The 16,649-nt window shown below is 41.9% G+C and overlaps 2 protein-coding genes across 2 annotated transcripts in view; one reads left to right on the top strand and one right to left on the bottom strand.

Annotated features, from left to right (window-relative positions):
- rps25 (ribosomal protein S25) overlaps positions 1-16,649 on the top strand; it is a 244,761-nt gene that overhangs the window by 184,437 nt on the left and 43,675 nt on the right. The gene's annotated exons all lie outside the window — the stretch shown is intronic.
- Positions 1-16,649, bottom strand: part of jam3b (junctional adhesion molecule 3b) — a 43,183-nt gene that overhangs the window by 6,784 nt on the left and 19,750 nt on the right. Inside the window, exons 2-6 of the mRNA XM_078426539.1 lie at positions 6,668-6,733; positions 6,196-6,303; positions 3,957-4,106; positions 3,004-3,206; positions 192-291 (exon numbers count right to left, since the gene is read on the bottom strand). Coding sequence (XP_078282665.1) covers positions 192-291; positions 3,004-3,206; positions 3,957-4,106; positions 6,196-6,303; positions 6,668-6,733 — 627 coding nt within the window. The remainder of the gene's footprint in view (positions 1-191; positions 292-3,003; positions 3,207-3,956; positions 4,107-6,195; positions 6,304-6,667; positions 6,734-16,649) is intronic.

The following is a 16,649-nucleotide window of genomic DNA, read 5'->3' as shown; positions in this document are numbered from 1 at the left end:
TGGGCGATGGTGAGCCATCTCACCCCATATTGCTATTGAACAGCCTAAACCATTAGGTACTGCAGATAAACACGAGTGTTTTCTAATTAGCATCAGAGGAGGGAAAAATAATGCAAAGACAAAACTGAAGGCTTTATCCGAATGCACATAGTTGGTGAAAACACCAATCACAGCAGATGAGGCCAACTTACAGACGTCCATTCGCTGAGCTTCGCACCGGGCCTGTCCAGCACTGTTCTTTGCAACACAGTGATAGTCCCCAATGTCCTGCTTTGAGGTGACGCTGAAGTGCTGTGAAAATCACACATTTATCAACATAATTAGCTCATTTGTTCTTTTCACTGTGTTTGGAATTCAAACCCAAGCCAAGATGCTTACTCAATGTTGAAATATTAAAGACTTTGGGCGGCACGGTGGCACAGCGGTAGAGTTGCTGCCTTACAGCGAAAGCAGCGCCCGAGACCCGGGTTCGATCCTGACTACGGGCGCTGTCTATACGAGTTTGTACATTCTCCCCGTGACCTGCGTGGGTTTTCTCCGAGATCTTCAGTTTCCTCCCACACTCCAAAGACATACAGGTTTGTAGGTTAATTGGCTTGGTAAATGTAAAAATTGTCCCTGGTGGGTATAGGATAGTGTTAATGTGCGGGGATCGCTGGTCGGCGCGGACACGGTGGGTTGAAAGGGCCTGTTTCTGCGCTATATCTCTAAACTAAACTAAACTATGGATGTTGCCAGAACTCAAACGGCCTGAACTATAGGAAGAGGTTGGGCAGGGTGGGACTTTATTCCTTGGGGTGCAGGAGAATGAGGAGTGATCTTACAGAGGTGTGTAAAACTATGAGGATAATAGGGTGAATGCAGAGTCTTTTACCCAGGGTTGGGGCATTGAGAACAAGAGGAATATGTTTAAGGTGGAAGGGACAAGATTTAATACAAACGTGAGGGGCAACCTTTTTCCATTCAGAGGGCGGTGGGTGAATGGAATGAGCTGCCAGAGGTAGTTGAGGCAGGTACTAGAACAGCATTTAAAAGACACTTGCACAGGTACATGGATAGGAAATGTTGAGAGATATGACCCCAATGTGGGCAGATGGGGCATCTTGGTTAGCATAGGCAAGTTGGCTGTAAAGCCCTGTTTCCATGACTATGACTTAGTAACATGCAATGTGCAGGATTCCAAGTGTTTTCTTATAGTGATCACAACATGATCAGGTTCAATACAATTTTCATAGACGACAAAGTACAAAACACTGACAAGGCTGGCCGTCTGTGCGACGATGCAGAGATTGACCATTACTATGGCCACAGCTTTGTTTTACATGCTATCCAATCAAATGAGATAATACTGTACTTAAATACAATCAAGTCAAACTCAAGTACAATAGGTAGATAAAAGGGAAGATACAGAGTTCTCAGCATTGTTACGCACCAGTTCCAGAAACAGCTTCTGATTAATGGGATGGATCCAAATGAATTTAATATGATAAAAGTATTAGAACTATACTTATCCAAACAAAAAAGCCTTGGATGACTGCAAAAATCAAGAACAATGCAGCAGATGTTATTAAAAAAATGGATGTGTAGTTGACAAGGAGGAACTGAAGATTAACTGAAGGAACTTGACTATAGCTGGCAATTCCAGCTATGGCACAGCATTAAGATAGCCAGGAAACCACCAAGCCTAATGCTGAATCAACTTCATGTCATAGTTTAATGGATTAATATGTTTATATGACCAAAGATAAATGGGTTACTATGCCATAATAAATCTAGAATGCAAAATGCTGGAGAATTAAAACCAGAGCATAGAATTGATTTATACAGAGCAACTATGACCTGGAAATATTCAAGCTGAAATATTTTGAATTTATCGAGATAGTTTAGGCTAGGTTTCATCATCTATCTGTGGAGGTCTGCGTAGTGGCGAATGCAGGTAGTGCCGCTATTCCTCACCTCCAGTGACCCAGGTTCAATGTTGACCTGATAAGAGTCATACAGCACAGAAACAGGCCTTTCTGCCCAACTGGAACCATGCTGACCAAGATACCCCATCAAAGCTAGACCCATTTGCCAGCATTTGGTCCATATATATTCCTCTAAATCTTTCCTATTCTGTCTGTGTGGAGTTTGCACATTCTCCCAACGCTTTACCCAAGTGCATCATTTATTTCCCTACATCCTGAAGTGTTGGTCAATGAATTGGTTACTGAAGTACTGGTCGATGAATTAGTTACTGAGGTATTGGTCAATGAATTGGTTACTGAAGTACTGGTCGATGAATTAGTTACTGAAGTGCTGGTTGGTGAACAGGTCACTGAAAGCTTCATCAAGTGTAGGAGGCTGGTAGGAGAATTGTGCAAGACGAGGACTTGGTTTAGTGGGCATGAATGGGGTTACTGAGAAATGGTGCCCAAACCTTTAGACTATTACATATGGACGTGGTGGGCTGTTTCTGTTCATCATGCGCTTAATTGGGGATTGTACATATGTTTGACAATAATCTTACTGATCTGTATGCAAAAAAATAAATCTCACTGTACCTTGGTACACGTGATAATAAAGGAACCATTTAGAACGGGATGAGAATCATTGAACTATTAACGATACCGGCCAGAATGATACAGTGCAGAAACAAGTCCTTTGGCCCAATTCATCCAAGCCGACCCAGATGCCCTATCTATACTAGTCCCTTTTGCCTGTGTTTGGCCCATATCCCTCCAAACTTTTCTTATCCATGTACCTGTCTATGTGTCTTTTAAATACTTTATATAGTACCTACCTCAACTATCTCTGGCAGTTTGTTCCATATAATCACCACCCTCTGTGTGAAAATGTTTCCCCTCAGCTTCTTATTACATCTTTCCCCTCCCACCTTAAACCTGTGTCCCTTAGTTTAATGGGCCAAATGGCCTGTTACCAAGCTGTGCCTCTAACCTAAACTAAGTAGTTTTTGATTCCCCGACCGACTGTTTTAAAGAATCAAAATCGTTGAACAATTACCAGTGTCCCTGTGCTGTAGTCCATTTTATAAGAAGAATTCATGAATTTGGAGTTGGATCTTGGGTCATGTGGAACAATGTCACCGTCTCTGTACCAGGTGTATGTGGGCGGTGGGTAACCTTCATGCTCAGTGCAGGTTAAGATCGCTGCCTTCCCCACTGGCACAGATTTCGGCACAGCGCATTTTGGTGCAACTGGTTTCACTGGAAGAAAAGAAATACAAGGTTATGCGGAGCATTGAGATACTGAGTTTACAACTCCCGCAGATAACACGTTGGGTCAATTGCACTGCAAGCTTCAATAATACTTCACTCGACTTCATCCACGAACCTCTTACGTACAGGAAAAAAAACTGCAGATGCTGGTTAAAATCGAAGGTAGACACACAATGCTGGAGTCACTCAGCGGGTCATGCAGCATCTCGGGAGAGAAGGAATGGGTGACATTTCGGGTCGAGACCCTTCTTCAGACTGATGTCAGGGGAGGGGGTGGGATCCATTTCCCTCCACAGATGCTGCCTGGCCCCACTGAGTTCTCCAGCAGTCTATTTTTACTGAGGATGGGGATATTCTTGGAGTATCTCCTCTCAGTGACAGGCTCATTATTCACCATCATCATCAATATCCTGCAAATGCAGAGCTTCAATCTAATCTGTTGATTGCAAAAATGTTTAGCTTAATGAAAATGTCCAGTGGATAACAAAGGATTGCCCTGGAAAGGGTTAATTAGTCAAAACAAAATTCTGAAATGTCAACTATCTACTTGCTTCCACGGATGCTGCCTAACCCACTGAGTTCTTCCAGCAACTCTCCTTTTATTCCTGGGAATAATACTTAAAATATGTTTCCAGTAATATTCTCTCGTGCGGACACAAGTAAAAACAAGTAATCAAAATAAAAGCAGGAAACACAGAAATAACTGGATTATCCACATTAGGACGTTATGATAATTACCCTGCACTGTTAGATTAACAGAAATTTCATCCAGGCTTCCTGTTTCTACAAGTACAACTTCACAGCGGTAAACTGCAGTGTCCTTACGAGTCACGTTGTGTATTTTTAGAGAGGAGCCTCCTTGTAGTTCCGCTCGATTTTCCAGATCTCCTGAAAACCGAAAAGATATTGAAGAAAATGTCATCTGGCTCCATGAAGCACCTCAACCAATGATTTAGCTTTAGACTTTAGAGATACAGCACGGAAACTGACCCTTCAGCCCGCCGAGTCCGTGCCGACCAGCGATCACCCCCTACACTCACAGTATCCTACATACTCGAGACAATTTACCCTTTTTACCAAAGCCATGATCACAAACTTGATTAGAGATGCAGCTTGCTTTAGAGCAAGTTGTTAAGATTGGGCTCAGCCGGAAAGTTAGCCAGAATCTCAATGAATGATGGAAAAGGCTTGAAGGATTGAATACAGGTTTGTAGGTTTATTGGCTTCTGCAAACTGTTCCTTGTGATCTCAGTGGTCGGCGTGGACTCAGTGATGAAGGCCCAAGCTGACGGGCCTGTTTCACACTGTAAATGTTTTTTAAATTCTTTTTTTAAAAAGAGATACAGCACGGAAACAGGCCCTTCGGCCCACCGAGTCCGCACCGACCAGCGATCCCCGCACATTAATACTATCCTACACACACAAGGGATAATTTACACTTAAACCAAGCCAATTAACCTACAAACCTGTGCGTCTTTGGAGTGTGGGAGAGAACCGGAGCACCCGGAGAAAACCCACGCAGGTCACGGGGAGAACGTACAAACTCCATACAGACAGCACCTGCAGTTGGGATCGAACCCGGGTCTCCGGAGCTGCAAGGCAGCAACTCTACCGCTGCGCCACCGTGTCGCGATTCTGAACTCCTAAACTCTAAATTCCTGAACTTAGTCACTTTGTAATTGTGTCTCGGGGATCGCTATTTATTTTACCCATGTATTTCTACATGTCCCATTAATTCACCCATCTGTAATACATGCTGGGTTCAGGTCGAGGGCTTTCCTTTTTGCCTTTACACCATTTTTCCGTGTTCCATTTCCAACTGGAGGTTTACCGTGCACTGTCCCCTTCAGATTATCTTGTCTGTTTTATGATCCTGCATTATCACTTTGCCTTCTTTAACTTTATCACATTCGCTCCAACTTTCTACATTTCTCTTCACCCGGTTACAATCAGATCAGCCGTAATCTCATTAGATGGCGGGGAGCTCGAGAGGATAACTGGGCTTCCCCTGCCCCTGATGAACCTGTTCGTGTGTAACCTCTGGATTATTATCTCAGCTGCGTTCAAATTGCCCGAGGGTAAATAAGGTCAGCAAACTGGCTGGCATAGTGGCGTAGCTGGTAGAGCTGCTGTCTCAGCGCCAGAGACCCAGGTTCAATCATTACCCTGGGAGCCATCTGCGTGGAGTTTGCAAATTCTCCCTGTGACCACGTCCCAAAGACATGTGAGTTTATAGGATAATTGGCCTCTAAATTGCTCCTAGCGAGTTGAGTTGAATTGAGTTTGGTTTAGTTTATTGGCACGTGTACAGTACAGTGAAAAGCTTTTGTTGCGTGCTAACCAGTCAGTGGAAAGACAATACATGATTACAATCAAGCCAGGCCACATTGTACAGGGAATAGATGAGAACGTGGGATAACATAGAACTAGTGTGAAAGGGTGATGGATGATCGGGTGCGGACTCGGTGGGCTGTGGAGCCTGTTTCCACGCTGTATCTTTCAATCAAACATAACTAAATATGTGGCTCAAAAGCAGGTGTGGGAGGAATGGGTTTAAATTCATGGGGAAGTGGCACCAGGACTATAGACCTCTAGTTATTTGCTTCACAAAAACATAGGTCACACTGATTTAAGTGAAGCCTATCCCGATGGAACAGCTCACCTTCCCGAGTACTATCACCTGCATCCCTTATGCAATAGCAAATCAAAATTAAACATTGAAAGGCAAATTATTTTAAGATTGAGACCGAAATATCTTCTGATGCCACTTGTTCCTTATTTATCGTCAGATATTACAGTTGCACACTCTGTATATAAAATCAGCTTTCCAGTGACATTTTTCAAGATATTAAAAAAAATTGAAGAAATCAAGAAAGACAAGACCTGTGTAAGTTTCTCCATTGATAAGTGAATCTGCTCAAATGATTTTGCATATTTTTGATATAGTAGAGATTATGGAAAATAAATCGGAACACACCTTGAAATTTTCCCTCAAAAAATACAAAATTTGTGACACCATTTAATTTCTTCCATTCAATACGTGGCTCATTATAACCGGATTGGACAATGCAGGATAACACAGCACCTGAAAGAAAATCATCTCAGCTTTAGATTTAATTGAAGTTCTTTTTCAAATACATTTGTGTACAAAGAGTTGTGGGCAAGCTGGTTCAGTTAATACCTCTCACATAAAGCAACTTATTGTGGAAAATTATAATGCACTAAATAAATCTAATGGCAAGTACGACAACCTACCAAGAACATTATTTCAGAACGAATTGTAACATCAGGCTATTTTGAGGCAAATATTCAATTAAAAAAAAATAAAAAATACAGGAATACCCCAACAGAAATACAAAGGAACAGGAATAGAAAGGAGCGGGATGGAGACAGGCTCGATGCGAATGCAGAAAATGCACTTAACAGCGAGGAAAAAAGCAGCCACTTACTGTCAAACTCATTCACCACAATACTTGGAGCCTCAGTTTTCACCCATTGTGCCCACACTTGATAACCTGAGAAAGAATGAACATAAAATATTATTCCTATTGAAAATGTTTCAAAATTCTAGCTGGCAAATGTCATTAACAAAACTCCAAAAACAAGGCCATTTGGAAAATAAAGATTGGGGCTGATGAGATTTCTCTTGTGGAGAATCAGTTCAGGCCAAACACCCAACTGCGCAGCACTGTAGCACAGTGGTGAAGTTGCTGCCTTATAGCGCCGGAGACCCGGATTCGATCCTTGAGCAAACTAAGGAGTTGCGGAATGAGTGGTCTCTGGGGAAAGCAGAAAGGGGTGGGGATGGGAAGATGTGGCCGGTGGTGGGATCACGTTGGAGTTGATGGAAATATCGGAGAATTATGTGTTGAATGTGGAGGCCAGTTGAAGTGAAAGGCGAGGACCAGAAGAACTCCATCCTTGTTCCATTGGGGAGAGGAGAACTACGGGACACGGGTAGGGATTCATCTTGATTCCGTGAGCTTAGGGCTGGAAAGCAGGAATGGAGTATTAATTTTGGATGATCAAAGTGCCGAATGGCCTACTTCTACATCTATTTTCTATAGATGGCAGTCGATAGTCTGTCTCCTGTGATGGAGAAAGAGAGATCAAGAAAGGGGAGAAATGTGTAGGAAAAAACTGCAGATGCTGGTTTAAATCAAAGGTGAACACAAAATGCTGGAGTAACTCAGCCGGACAGGCAGCATCTCTGGAGAGAAGGAATGGGTGACGTTTCGGGTCGAGACCCTTCTTCACTCTGATGTCAGGGGAGTGGGCGGGACAGAGATAGAATGTAGTCGGAGACAGTAAGACTGGTGGGAGAACTGGGAAGGGCGAGGGGATGGAGAGAGAGGGAAAGCAAGGGCTATTTGAAGTCAGAGATAGCCCAAGTGAATTTGAGGGCAAGTTGGTGGTGACGGTAATGAAATCTACAAGTTCTGCACGGGTACAGGAGGGAATTGTTCATGTAGTGGAGAAAGAGTTGGGTGATGGTGCTAGTGTCTGTTTGGAGCAAGGAATGTTCGATGTAACCATCAAAGAAGCAGGCATAACTGAGGCCTATAGCTGGGATAATTGATTGTGTCTCCGTTCTAGAAAGAACCGGAGGGCCTTGAGACTTTGCTGGTGGGGGTTGAAGATGTGAATGGACCAGACATCCATGGTAAAGATGAGGCATGGGGGGGTCTGGAAATCGTAAGCTATCGAAGGGGTTGAAGGGTAGGTGCGATATCTCAGAAGGGACTGGTCAAGAGGGACAGGAAGGAATCAAGGTATGTGGAGATGCGTTCTGTGGGGCAGGAGCAGGCAGAAACAATGGCAAGGCAGCCCTGTTTGTGGATTTTGGGAAGGAGATAGAAGGAGATAGAAGCCAGCAGTGCGGGGGCTAAGATTAGAGGCTGTGGAAGGGAGATCGCCAGAGGTGATGAGATCACAACCATCAATAGCATTTCACATCCTTATATCAGACAGTGTTCGGAAATTAAAATGATTTTGAATGAGTGTTTTATAAAGTTTAAATAGAGCAACCTGCCTTTGGTACTCTATGAATCATTTATAAAACCCTGGATTCTGCATGATCTCATTCTTATATAGTCATTAATTATAATTAAATAACCGGCCTATTCAGACGAGGAAAAATTTCTCTTTCAATTATGTTGATCAAAGTCACTAATGAGGCTTTTGAATCCACAAAGCATCATGATTTTATCCAGCTCTTCCTAAAAATATGAATTGCAGTTGAATTTAGATTTACATCGTCTAGCATTACACTTAGCACTCTGGAAAGTCACAGATTTGTATTTGATCCAGAAGTTCTTCAAATACTCAATTTTGCAAAAAACGTAATTTACTTCTGAATCAGTATGATGCTGGAGATTATATAATTTAGTCTGTACATTAATTAACATAAATAACCTGACTAAATACCATGAACTATTTCTTGATTAGTAAGGATGTCAAAGGTTATGGGGAGAAGGCGGGAGAATGGGATTGAGAGGGAAAGATAGATTAGCCATGATTGAATGGCGGAGTAGACTCGATGGGCCAAATGGTCTGATTCTGCTCCTATGACTTATGAACTTATGAACCTGCACACATTGGTGGGAATCCTACACGATGATATTTGAGTTAATTGTCCAATGGAAGGAAATTATTAGCATTAAAAATTACATATTTATGTAAAATGCCCATACTGGATCTTGGGCACTGTTTCAAAGCCTGCAGATGACAGAAGGAATATTGTATTGCATTCTAATATTGTAAATAATGTAAGGATTGTGATAATCTTCAAGGAGATTATAAAAAAGTTACAAGAATGGGTATTGATCAGCAGGTGGAATTAATGGAGTACAAGCTATAAATGTTGCTGAATAAACCTTTGTCCTAAAAACTAATTTTACATTTGTGAATGATTGTATTAAATACATTTTCAAATACATTGGATATGGGAAAAATCTTTATATTCTACAGAAAACTTTATATCATTTCAGCATCGACCTCTTCTATACTCCACTAATTACACCATTCCACTTCACACTATTAACATGTTTGGAAGTGAAGTTCAATCTACAACAGTAAACCTAGAACAGTATTTAGTTGTGCCAATAATCCCTTTCTCCTATTACAACAATAATAAAGGAAAGGCATAATTCACCCAAGATATTATGAGGAACCCAGAGTTCTCAGTACTAAATTTTATGGACATTTTATTCTTTAAGAAATAATTGCCAGATTGTACATGCTTCCTGGTTTAATTTGAAATACAATTCCATTGTTAATGGGTACTTTTACAAAATGTGTGAATTCACTCGATTGTAATAGATTACACATGCAACCTTTGAATGCCTCATTGGGCCTCTGAATTGCCGGAAATGTGTTAGGAGTCTGGACACAAACACCTAATCTACTCCACATTGCAGGTTCTCGTTAAAGGATCTGATCTGACGCACACTCCAGAATTTACCTGTTTTTTCTATAAACAGAAATTGCTCTCCTCAATCTCTTTCCTCATCATATAATAAGCAAATCCTACCACGGTACTGTGTGCAAAACTTTCAGAGCAGAGCAATCAGACTTCAAGTCTCATTAAATTTATATCCGTCGAATATTTGAGACAAAATAAAAAGAGACATTAGTTGTCTTGTACCTTCAATTCATGGCAAACCATTATTGACCAAAATTTTTCCACTAGGATGCAGTGGTAAACCCAGAGAGCCTGTGCTGAATTTTTTTTACAACATTTTTTAGGGTGGCAGTGGCGCGGCGGTAGAGTTGCAGTCTCACAGCGCCAGAGACCCGGGTTTGATCCTGACCACGGGTGCTGTCTGTACGGAGTTTGTACGTTCTCCCCATGACTGCATGGGTTTTCTCCAGGTGCTCCAGTTTCTTCCCACGTTCCAAAGACGTACAGGTTTGTAGGTTAATTGGCTTCAAAAAAAGATAGTAAAATGTCCCTGGTGTGTAGGATAGTGCTCGTGTATGGGGATCGCTGGTCGGCGCGGACTCGGTTTACCGAAGGGCCTGTTTCCGTGCCTAAACTAAACTAAACTAAAAAAGCTGTTAGCTGAATGAAAACGTTGGAGAATTTGTCCAACAAACACAAGCTACCCCTCGCAAAGTGGCGATATCGCCAATATACTCGTTACACAAGTAACAGTATGATACCATGATATGCCCACTGAAATTATTGGCATCAAAACCTCTCTGGAACCTTTTTACCAACAGATCAGCAGACCAACAAGATGACCAGGGATCAATGGGAGAGCATGTATCAATCAAATTGTCACAGGTATGAATTATGGATTAAAAGTAGGAAGGTTCAGGGCAACCTTTGGCAGCTTCAAGGGAACTGTGCACAGGGCTGATTGGTTTTTCAGATTTAGAGGAAGGGTTAAAGTTGTGTAAACTCTAGATACAAGTCAAGTCGAGTTTACTGTCATATGCACAAGTATGGTGTGGTAAAGGTACAATGAAAATGTTGCTCACAGCAGCACCACAGGCAGAGACTCAGACAACAACACACAAAAACAAATGACACATAAATTGAACAAGACTGTGGGAAAAAAACTGCACAAAAATTAAAACATTACTGCAAAAGCAGAATTAGAAAATCTGTCCATTACAAAGCAAGAGGTGGTCTTCAGTGTTCCATTGCAGAGATAGCATGTGGGTTCATACATTCATAAATCACAGGAGGAACATTAGCCCTCTCGGCCCATTAAGTCTACTCTGCCATTCAATCATGGCTGATCCATCATTCCCTCTGAACCCCATTTTTCTGCCTTCTCTGTGTAACCTGAATGTTAGTTAAAGATCCTGGTAGTTGCAGGAAAGTAGCTTTTCCTGAACTTGGAGGAATCGGACTTCTGAACCTCCTCCCCGACAGTGGTAGTCAGAAGAGGCCGGATGGTGGGGATCCTTGGTGATACATGCCGTCTGCTTGAGACAGCCCTTCATGCAGATGCTTTCGATGGTGGGAGGGAACTTGTACCCGTGATGGACTGGGCCGTGTCCACCATTCTCTGCAGCCTCTTGCATTCCTGTATGTTGGAACTGCCGTGCTGCCACGATGCCACAATATCAGGATCATCTACTGGGCAACTGTAGAAGTTTATAAGCATCTTAGTGACATGCTGAGTCTCTAAACTTCTGAGAATGTAGCGGCATCGGCATGCCTTCCTCATGATTACATCTATGTCTGGAGCCAGGACAGCTCATCCGAGAAGTTAACGCCCAGGAATTTAAGGCTCCTAATTCCATTGCCCACCCACCAAAGAAAACTGGCAGACTCATAATAAAATACAGTCTTACATACACTGGCTAGCAAGCAACAAAAGTTTTTCACTGTACCTCGGTACATGTGTCATCCTCGCAAACCTCTTTCCAGCTTGACAGCATCTCTCCAGGTGCATAGTGCCCAAAACTGAACACAATACTCTAATTAAATAGATCATGTTATTTTTAAATTTCCCGCTCTTCCAGTTCAGCTAAAGGATCATGGACCAAACATTGGGTCGGATTCTCTAGTCACAAATGCTGCCAGCCCTGCTGAGTGTTTCCACCATTCCCTGTTTCTATTTCAATTTCAAATTTTCAGCATCTTTTGAATTTTAAGATTGTGAAGAGATTGAGAGGGGCAACCTCATGATACATTCCCAATGAAGGGGCCATCATCAACTCTCACTTACCCTCATGTCCAATGTTTATAGTGATAAACAGATCATTTATCTTTTGGAGACTGACCACAGAGCAGAACGTCCAAGTGTGTCTGGTTTTCAAATGCAGCTGAAATATGCAATGCAAGCTGCTTGGGAATGTCATATTTTTGGATACGTTTCACACTCCATATAGTTTCGAGTAGTTTATAAAATTAAAGCTACAAGATAGACTTTGGCAATGTTGTAAGATGCACTGGGAAAAAATAGAAAATGACATCTGAAGCTTTTAACCATGCGCTGGAGACCCCGGTAGAGGAAAGGAAAAGCACTTTGTAGCTAATTAAGTAATTTACGTATAATCACAGGAAATACAGCAGCTGATTTGCGCTATAACTTTCTTTGAAATTATAAATAATACCAGTTTTTTTTCTGTTGAGTAGGGAGATGAATAAAATAGAGAGGTCAGCTGAAGTTGGTTCCCTACTCAAAGCATCAGGATGGTCGAACTGATGGTTAATTTTGTGAAGTTAATTTTTATCCAAATCAGAGTAGTATTGATGAAGGATCTCAAAATCCTAAACTGAAGCACACAATGGTCTGTATCCTGAACACAATTAATTCATTCTAACCAGTACAGGTTCGATCTAATGCAAGATTTTATTTTTATGTCTGGTCTATTCCCTCATCTCCCGAAATCAAATTTATTTTCCTTCCAATCTTGATAGTATGTTTGTCAGATATATGCGGTTTCTCCAATTTCTCCATCACCACAGCATCTGATTCCAAGAAATACTAGAAGGCTTCTGACCCAAAACGTCTCCTGTCCATTCCCTCCACAGATGCTGTCTGACCCGCCGAATTTCTCTAGAACTTTGCATTTTGCTTAATATTCCAGCATCTGCACTTGAGTCATTTTCTCCCTGTTTGTCACTAACCTGAAATCTCACCAGATCTCCTTGAAACTCAAATGCTGCTTTGATTGCATGGATAGTCTTTTTCACTTAACTCCTCAAATTCTATTTTCTTGTCTATGACTAGGTCTAGGCTGTAGAGTCACAGAGGTTTACAGAGTGGAAACAGGCCATTCGGGCCAACTTTCAGCCAGGGGTGGTGTTGGAGACAGATGGCACATGGATATGCAAGGAATGGACGGATAAGGATCATGTGCAGGCAGAGATTAGTTTAAATTCAGCACGGATATTGTGGGCCAAAGGGCCTATTCCTATGCTATACTGTTCTATGTTCTATATAATTGCAAAATCAGGCACATTACTCTATTGGGCTGATCATAACGTTAAGATGTCACAACAGTTATGAAGATTATTAAAGTTAACAAGTTGCATTTGAGGGAATTGTGAATGATGGATGTTGAATTAGAGAACAATGGACGGATTAATGACTAATCTTTTAATACAGTCATTATAAAAGATATTAGAGTAAATCTGTAAAATCATGTCTGCAATCTTATACATAGGTAATCATGCGCTTTTAATCTGCTGACATCGACCTCCCACAACATCGAGTCAACATACTGAAAACCACTAAACCTCTAATCAATGTCTAGTAAACATCATTTTTCGTAAAAGAAATGTCACAGATCCTTAATGAATACTTTAACCTTTAACTTATAACCTGCCTCAACCCGTTATCAATGGTTGCTTTATTAGCATGTATTAGTTTTAGGGATACCGCCGAAACAGGTCCTTCGGCCCACCAAGTCCACACCGACCAGCGATCCCCGCACATTAACACAATCCTACGCTCACCTGTATCACTTGCCAGACTTTGTCCCACCCCCCTCCTCTCTTCCAGCTTCCTCACATCCTACGATCAGTCTGAAGACCCGGGTTGAATCCTTGACCACTGTGTTTATCCGTAGAGAGTTTGTACGTTCTCCCTGACCTGCGTAAGTTTTCCCCGAGATGTTCGGTTTCCTCCCACACTCTAAAGACGTGCAGGTTTGTAGATTAATTGGCTTGGTATAAATGTACAAAAATTGTTCCTAGTGTATGTTGGATAGTGTTAATGTGTGGGGATCGCCGGTCAGCATGGACTTGTTGGGCCGAAGGGCCTGTTTCGCGCTGTATCTGTAAACTAAACTAAAGTTCCTTCTGTTCAGAAAAATTGTATCTGCACTCCGCTGTAAAAAATAAAACCAAGCAATGTGAAAGAGAACTATTAAATTCTATTAAATATCTTTGTACTAAACTGCCCTACTGACGTGAAGTTCCCCTTCCCTCCAGCAATGCCACCAATAGTGTTATAATATCAAGCAATGTTTTGATTTAAAAAGTTAGGTCACAGCTATTTTACTTTACAAATTGAGTGCTTTGTTATACCAAGCTTTCTTTGATTTTGGAAGCTAATCTAGTTTGCCTCAATATAACCATGCCACAGTTGAGTGTTAGATACATCTGGAACAGGTCAGAAAGACAGCTTTCTAATCCACAATAATCTTTACAACCTTCACATACATGCTAGACTTAAATACAAACCGTGGATAGGAATGGCAACTCTCATGCTTGTAAATAACTTATAATTAACATTTAAAATGTATTTTGAAAGGCAAATTAAATTATTTTCCTTTACTGACATGGGAGGCATGGTGGCGCAGCGGTAGAGTTGCTGCCTTCCAGCGCCAGGGACCCGGGTTCGATCCTGACTACGGGTGCTGTCTATATGGAGTTCGCACATTCTCCCTGTGACCTGCATTGGTTTTCTCCGGGTGCTCCGGTTTTCTCCCACACTCCTAAGACGTACAGGTTTGTCAGTTAATTGGCTTGGTAAAAAGGTAAATTGCCCCTATTGTGTGAAGGATAGTGCGCGAGGATTGCAGGTCGGCACGGACTTGGTGGACGACCGAAGGGCCTGTTTCCGCATTGTATCTCTAAACTAAACTAATGCCGTTGTGCAAGCAAATATGTTTATATATCATTCCAGTCTCTAGTAATAAGAATCACAATTACTTACTTCCTTTGGAGACTAGATTTTACTTTTTGATGTCCGCAATGTGCACTTTTCTGTACGTCATAGTTTTGGGAACCATGTCCTCAATTAGTATTTTTTTCAATATGACTATGAGTTCAAGCTGAATTGCCATTAAAAATATACATGATGGAAAATCTTAAAGTTGCTGTACTGGGAGATGTAATGCAACCCGTCTATATCAATCTAATTCTAATACCACTGGAACCACATAAAGACAAACATTTGAATTAAAAGATGTCAACCACCCAATCATTCAAGCCTGCCAAGTTTACTTCAATTCCCCATGAAAGACACAAAGTTCTGGACCCTTCTTCAGACTGAAAGGTGAGTTGGGGGAGGGGGATGGGGTGTGGAAAACAGGTGGCAAGAAAAGACCCCGCCTGTCCTCCACCTCTATCTTTCAGTCTGAAGAAGTGTTCCAACCTGAAACGTCACCTATTCCTTTTCCCCAGAGATGCTGCCTGACCCGCTGAGTTACTCCAGCATTTTGTGTTTATCTCTGGTATAAACCAGCATCTGCAGTTCCTTCCTACACATATCCAATTCCCCATGCCTGGTTAGATATCTCCCCTGTGCTTATCTAACTCAAGAATCTCACACAGCCTTAAAAATATTCAAAGACTATCTTCACTGTCCTTTGAGGAAGAGACATTTAAACCCTCAGTTTCAGCTCTGCCTTTAATGGGCTACCCATTATTTTTGAAGTCCCTCCTTGGTCTAGATTCTCCCATCCTCTTCGTCCTGTCAAGAGCTCTCACTGGGCTGAACTCCAATAGATACAAGTTTAGTCTGTCCAACCTATCCTCATAAGACCTTGCCCATGTAACAGTTTACTCAATTTCCTTCCAATGCATTTATGTACTTTTTAAAAAAGAGACCAACTCTATACATACTCCAGTTGCAGTTTCACCAATGTTCTAAATAACGGATACTGTATCACCCGACCTTTGCCTTCAATTCCCCTTGCAATAAACAATAACATTCCATTAGCTTTTTCAGTTACTTGCAGTGTTTGCTTGCTAGCCTTTCGTGAATCATGGACTCAGACACCTCTGCATATCAGCTCGGAAATGTCTTCATATCTCGATGATGCAAAGTTTTTATTTTTCCCACCAATACGAACAATTTCATATTTTTCTGTGTTATTCTCCTTTTGCCAATACAGGTGCTCCTCAACTTACAATGGGGTTACGTTCTGATAAACCCATCGGAAATCGAAAATATTGTACGTCAAAATGCATTTAATACACATGATCACGTGGCGGAAGCGAGCTACCGGTCTCTGCCGTTGCCCAGTGTTTGCACCATGGTAAAGTCGAAATATCGTAAGTCGAAGCATCGTTAGTCGGGGAGCATCTGTACCTATATCCTTTCGTAACCAGGTTTATGAATGTCACATGTATGGAGTATCAGAGGGACGAGGGTATTGCCTCCAGCGCCCTCAAGATCAGCAGCTGGTGGTGCCCCCGGGGCACAGAGGTGTGCGGGTCGGATGTCGGGTCGCCGGTCTGCAGCAGCCTGGGGCTTACCTGGATCGGGGGCGCTCCAGCACTTCCAACACGTGAGCTTTGTACTTTTTCTTTGTAAATGGCGCCAAAATATGGCGACTGTGCATTTGTGGGTTGTGCAAAGAAAGTTTCTCTGCTGTGCGTATGAGACACTCAAGAACCATTGAACCATTGGTCCCCCTCATTTACAGACGTTACAGAGTTGGGAACGCAGCATTGAATCTTGTGCTCACCAACTGTTACATTTGCCAACCAGGGAAATATCCATTTATGCCTTC

Source organism: Rhinoraja longicauda, chromosome 32 (assembly GCF_053455715.1).
Source record: "Rhinoraja longicauda isolate Sanriku21f chromosome 32, sRhiLon1.1, whole genome shotgun sequence".
Taxonomy (NCBI): domain Eukaryota; kingdom Metazoa; phylum Chordata; class Chondrichthyes; order Rajiformes; family Arhynchobatidae; genus Rhinoraja; species Rhinoraja longicauda.
Note: the sequence above shows the minus strand (reverse complement) of the source record. Positions and strands in the feature narration are given on the sequence as shown.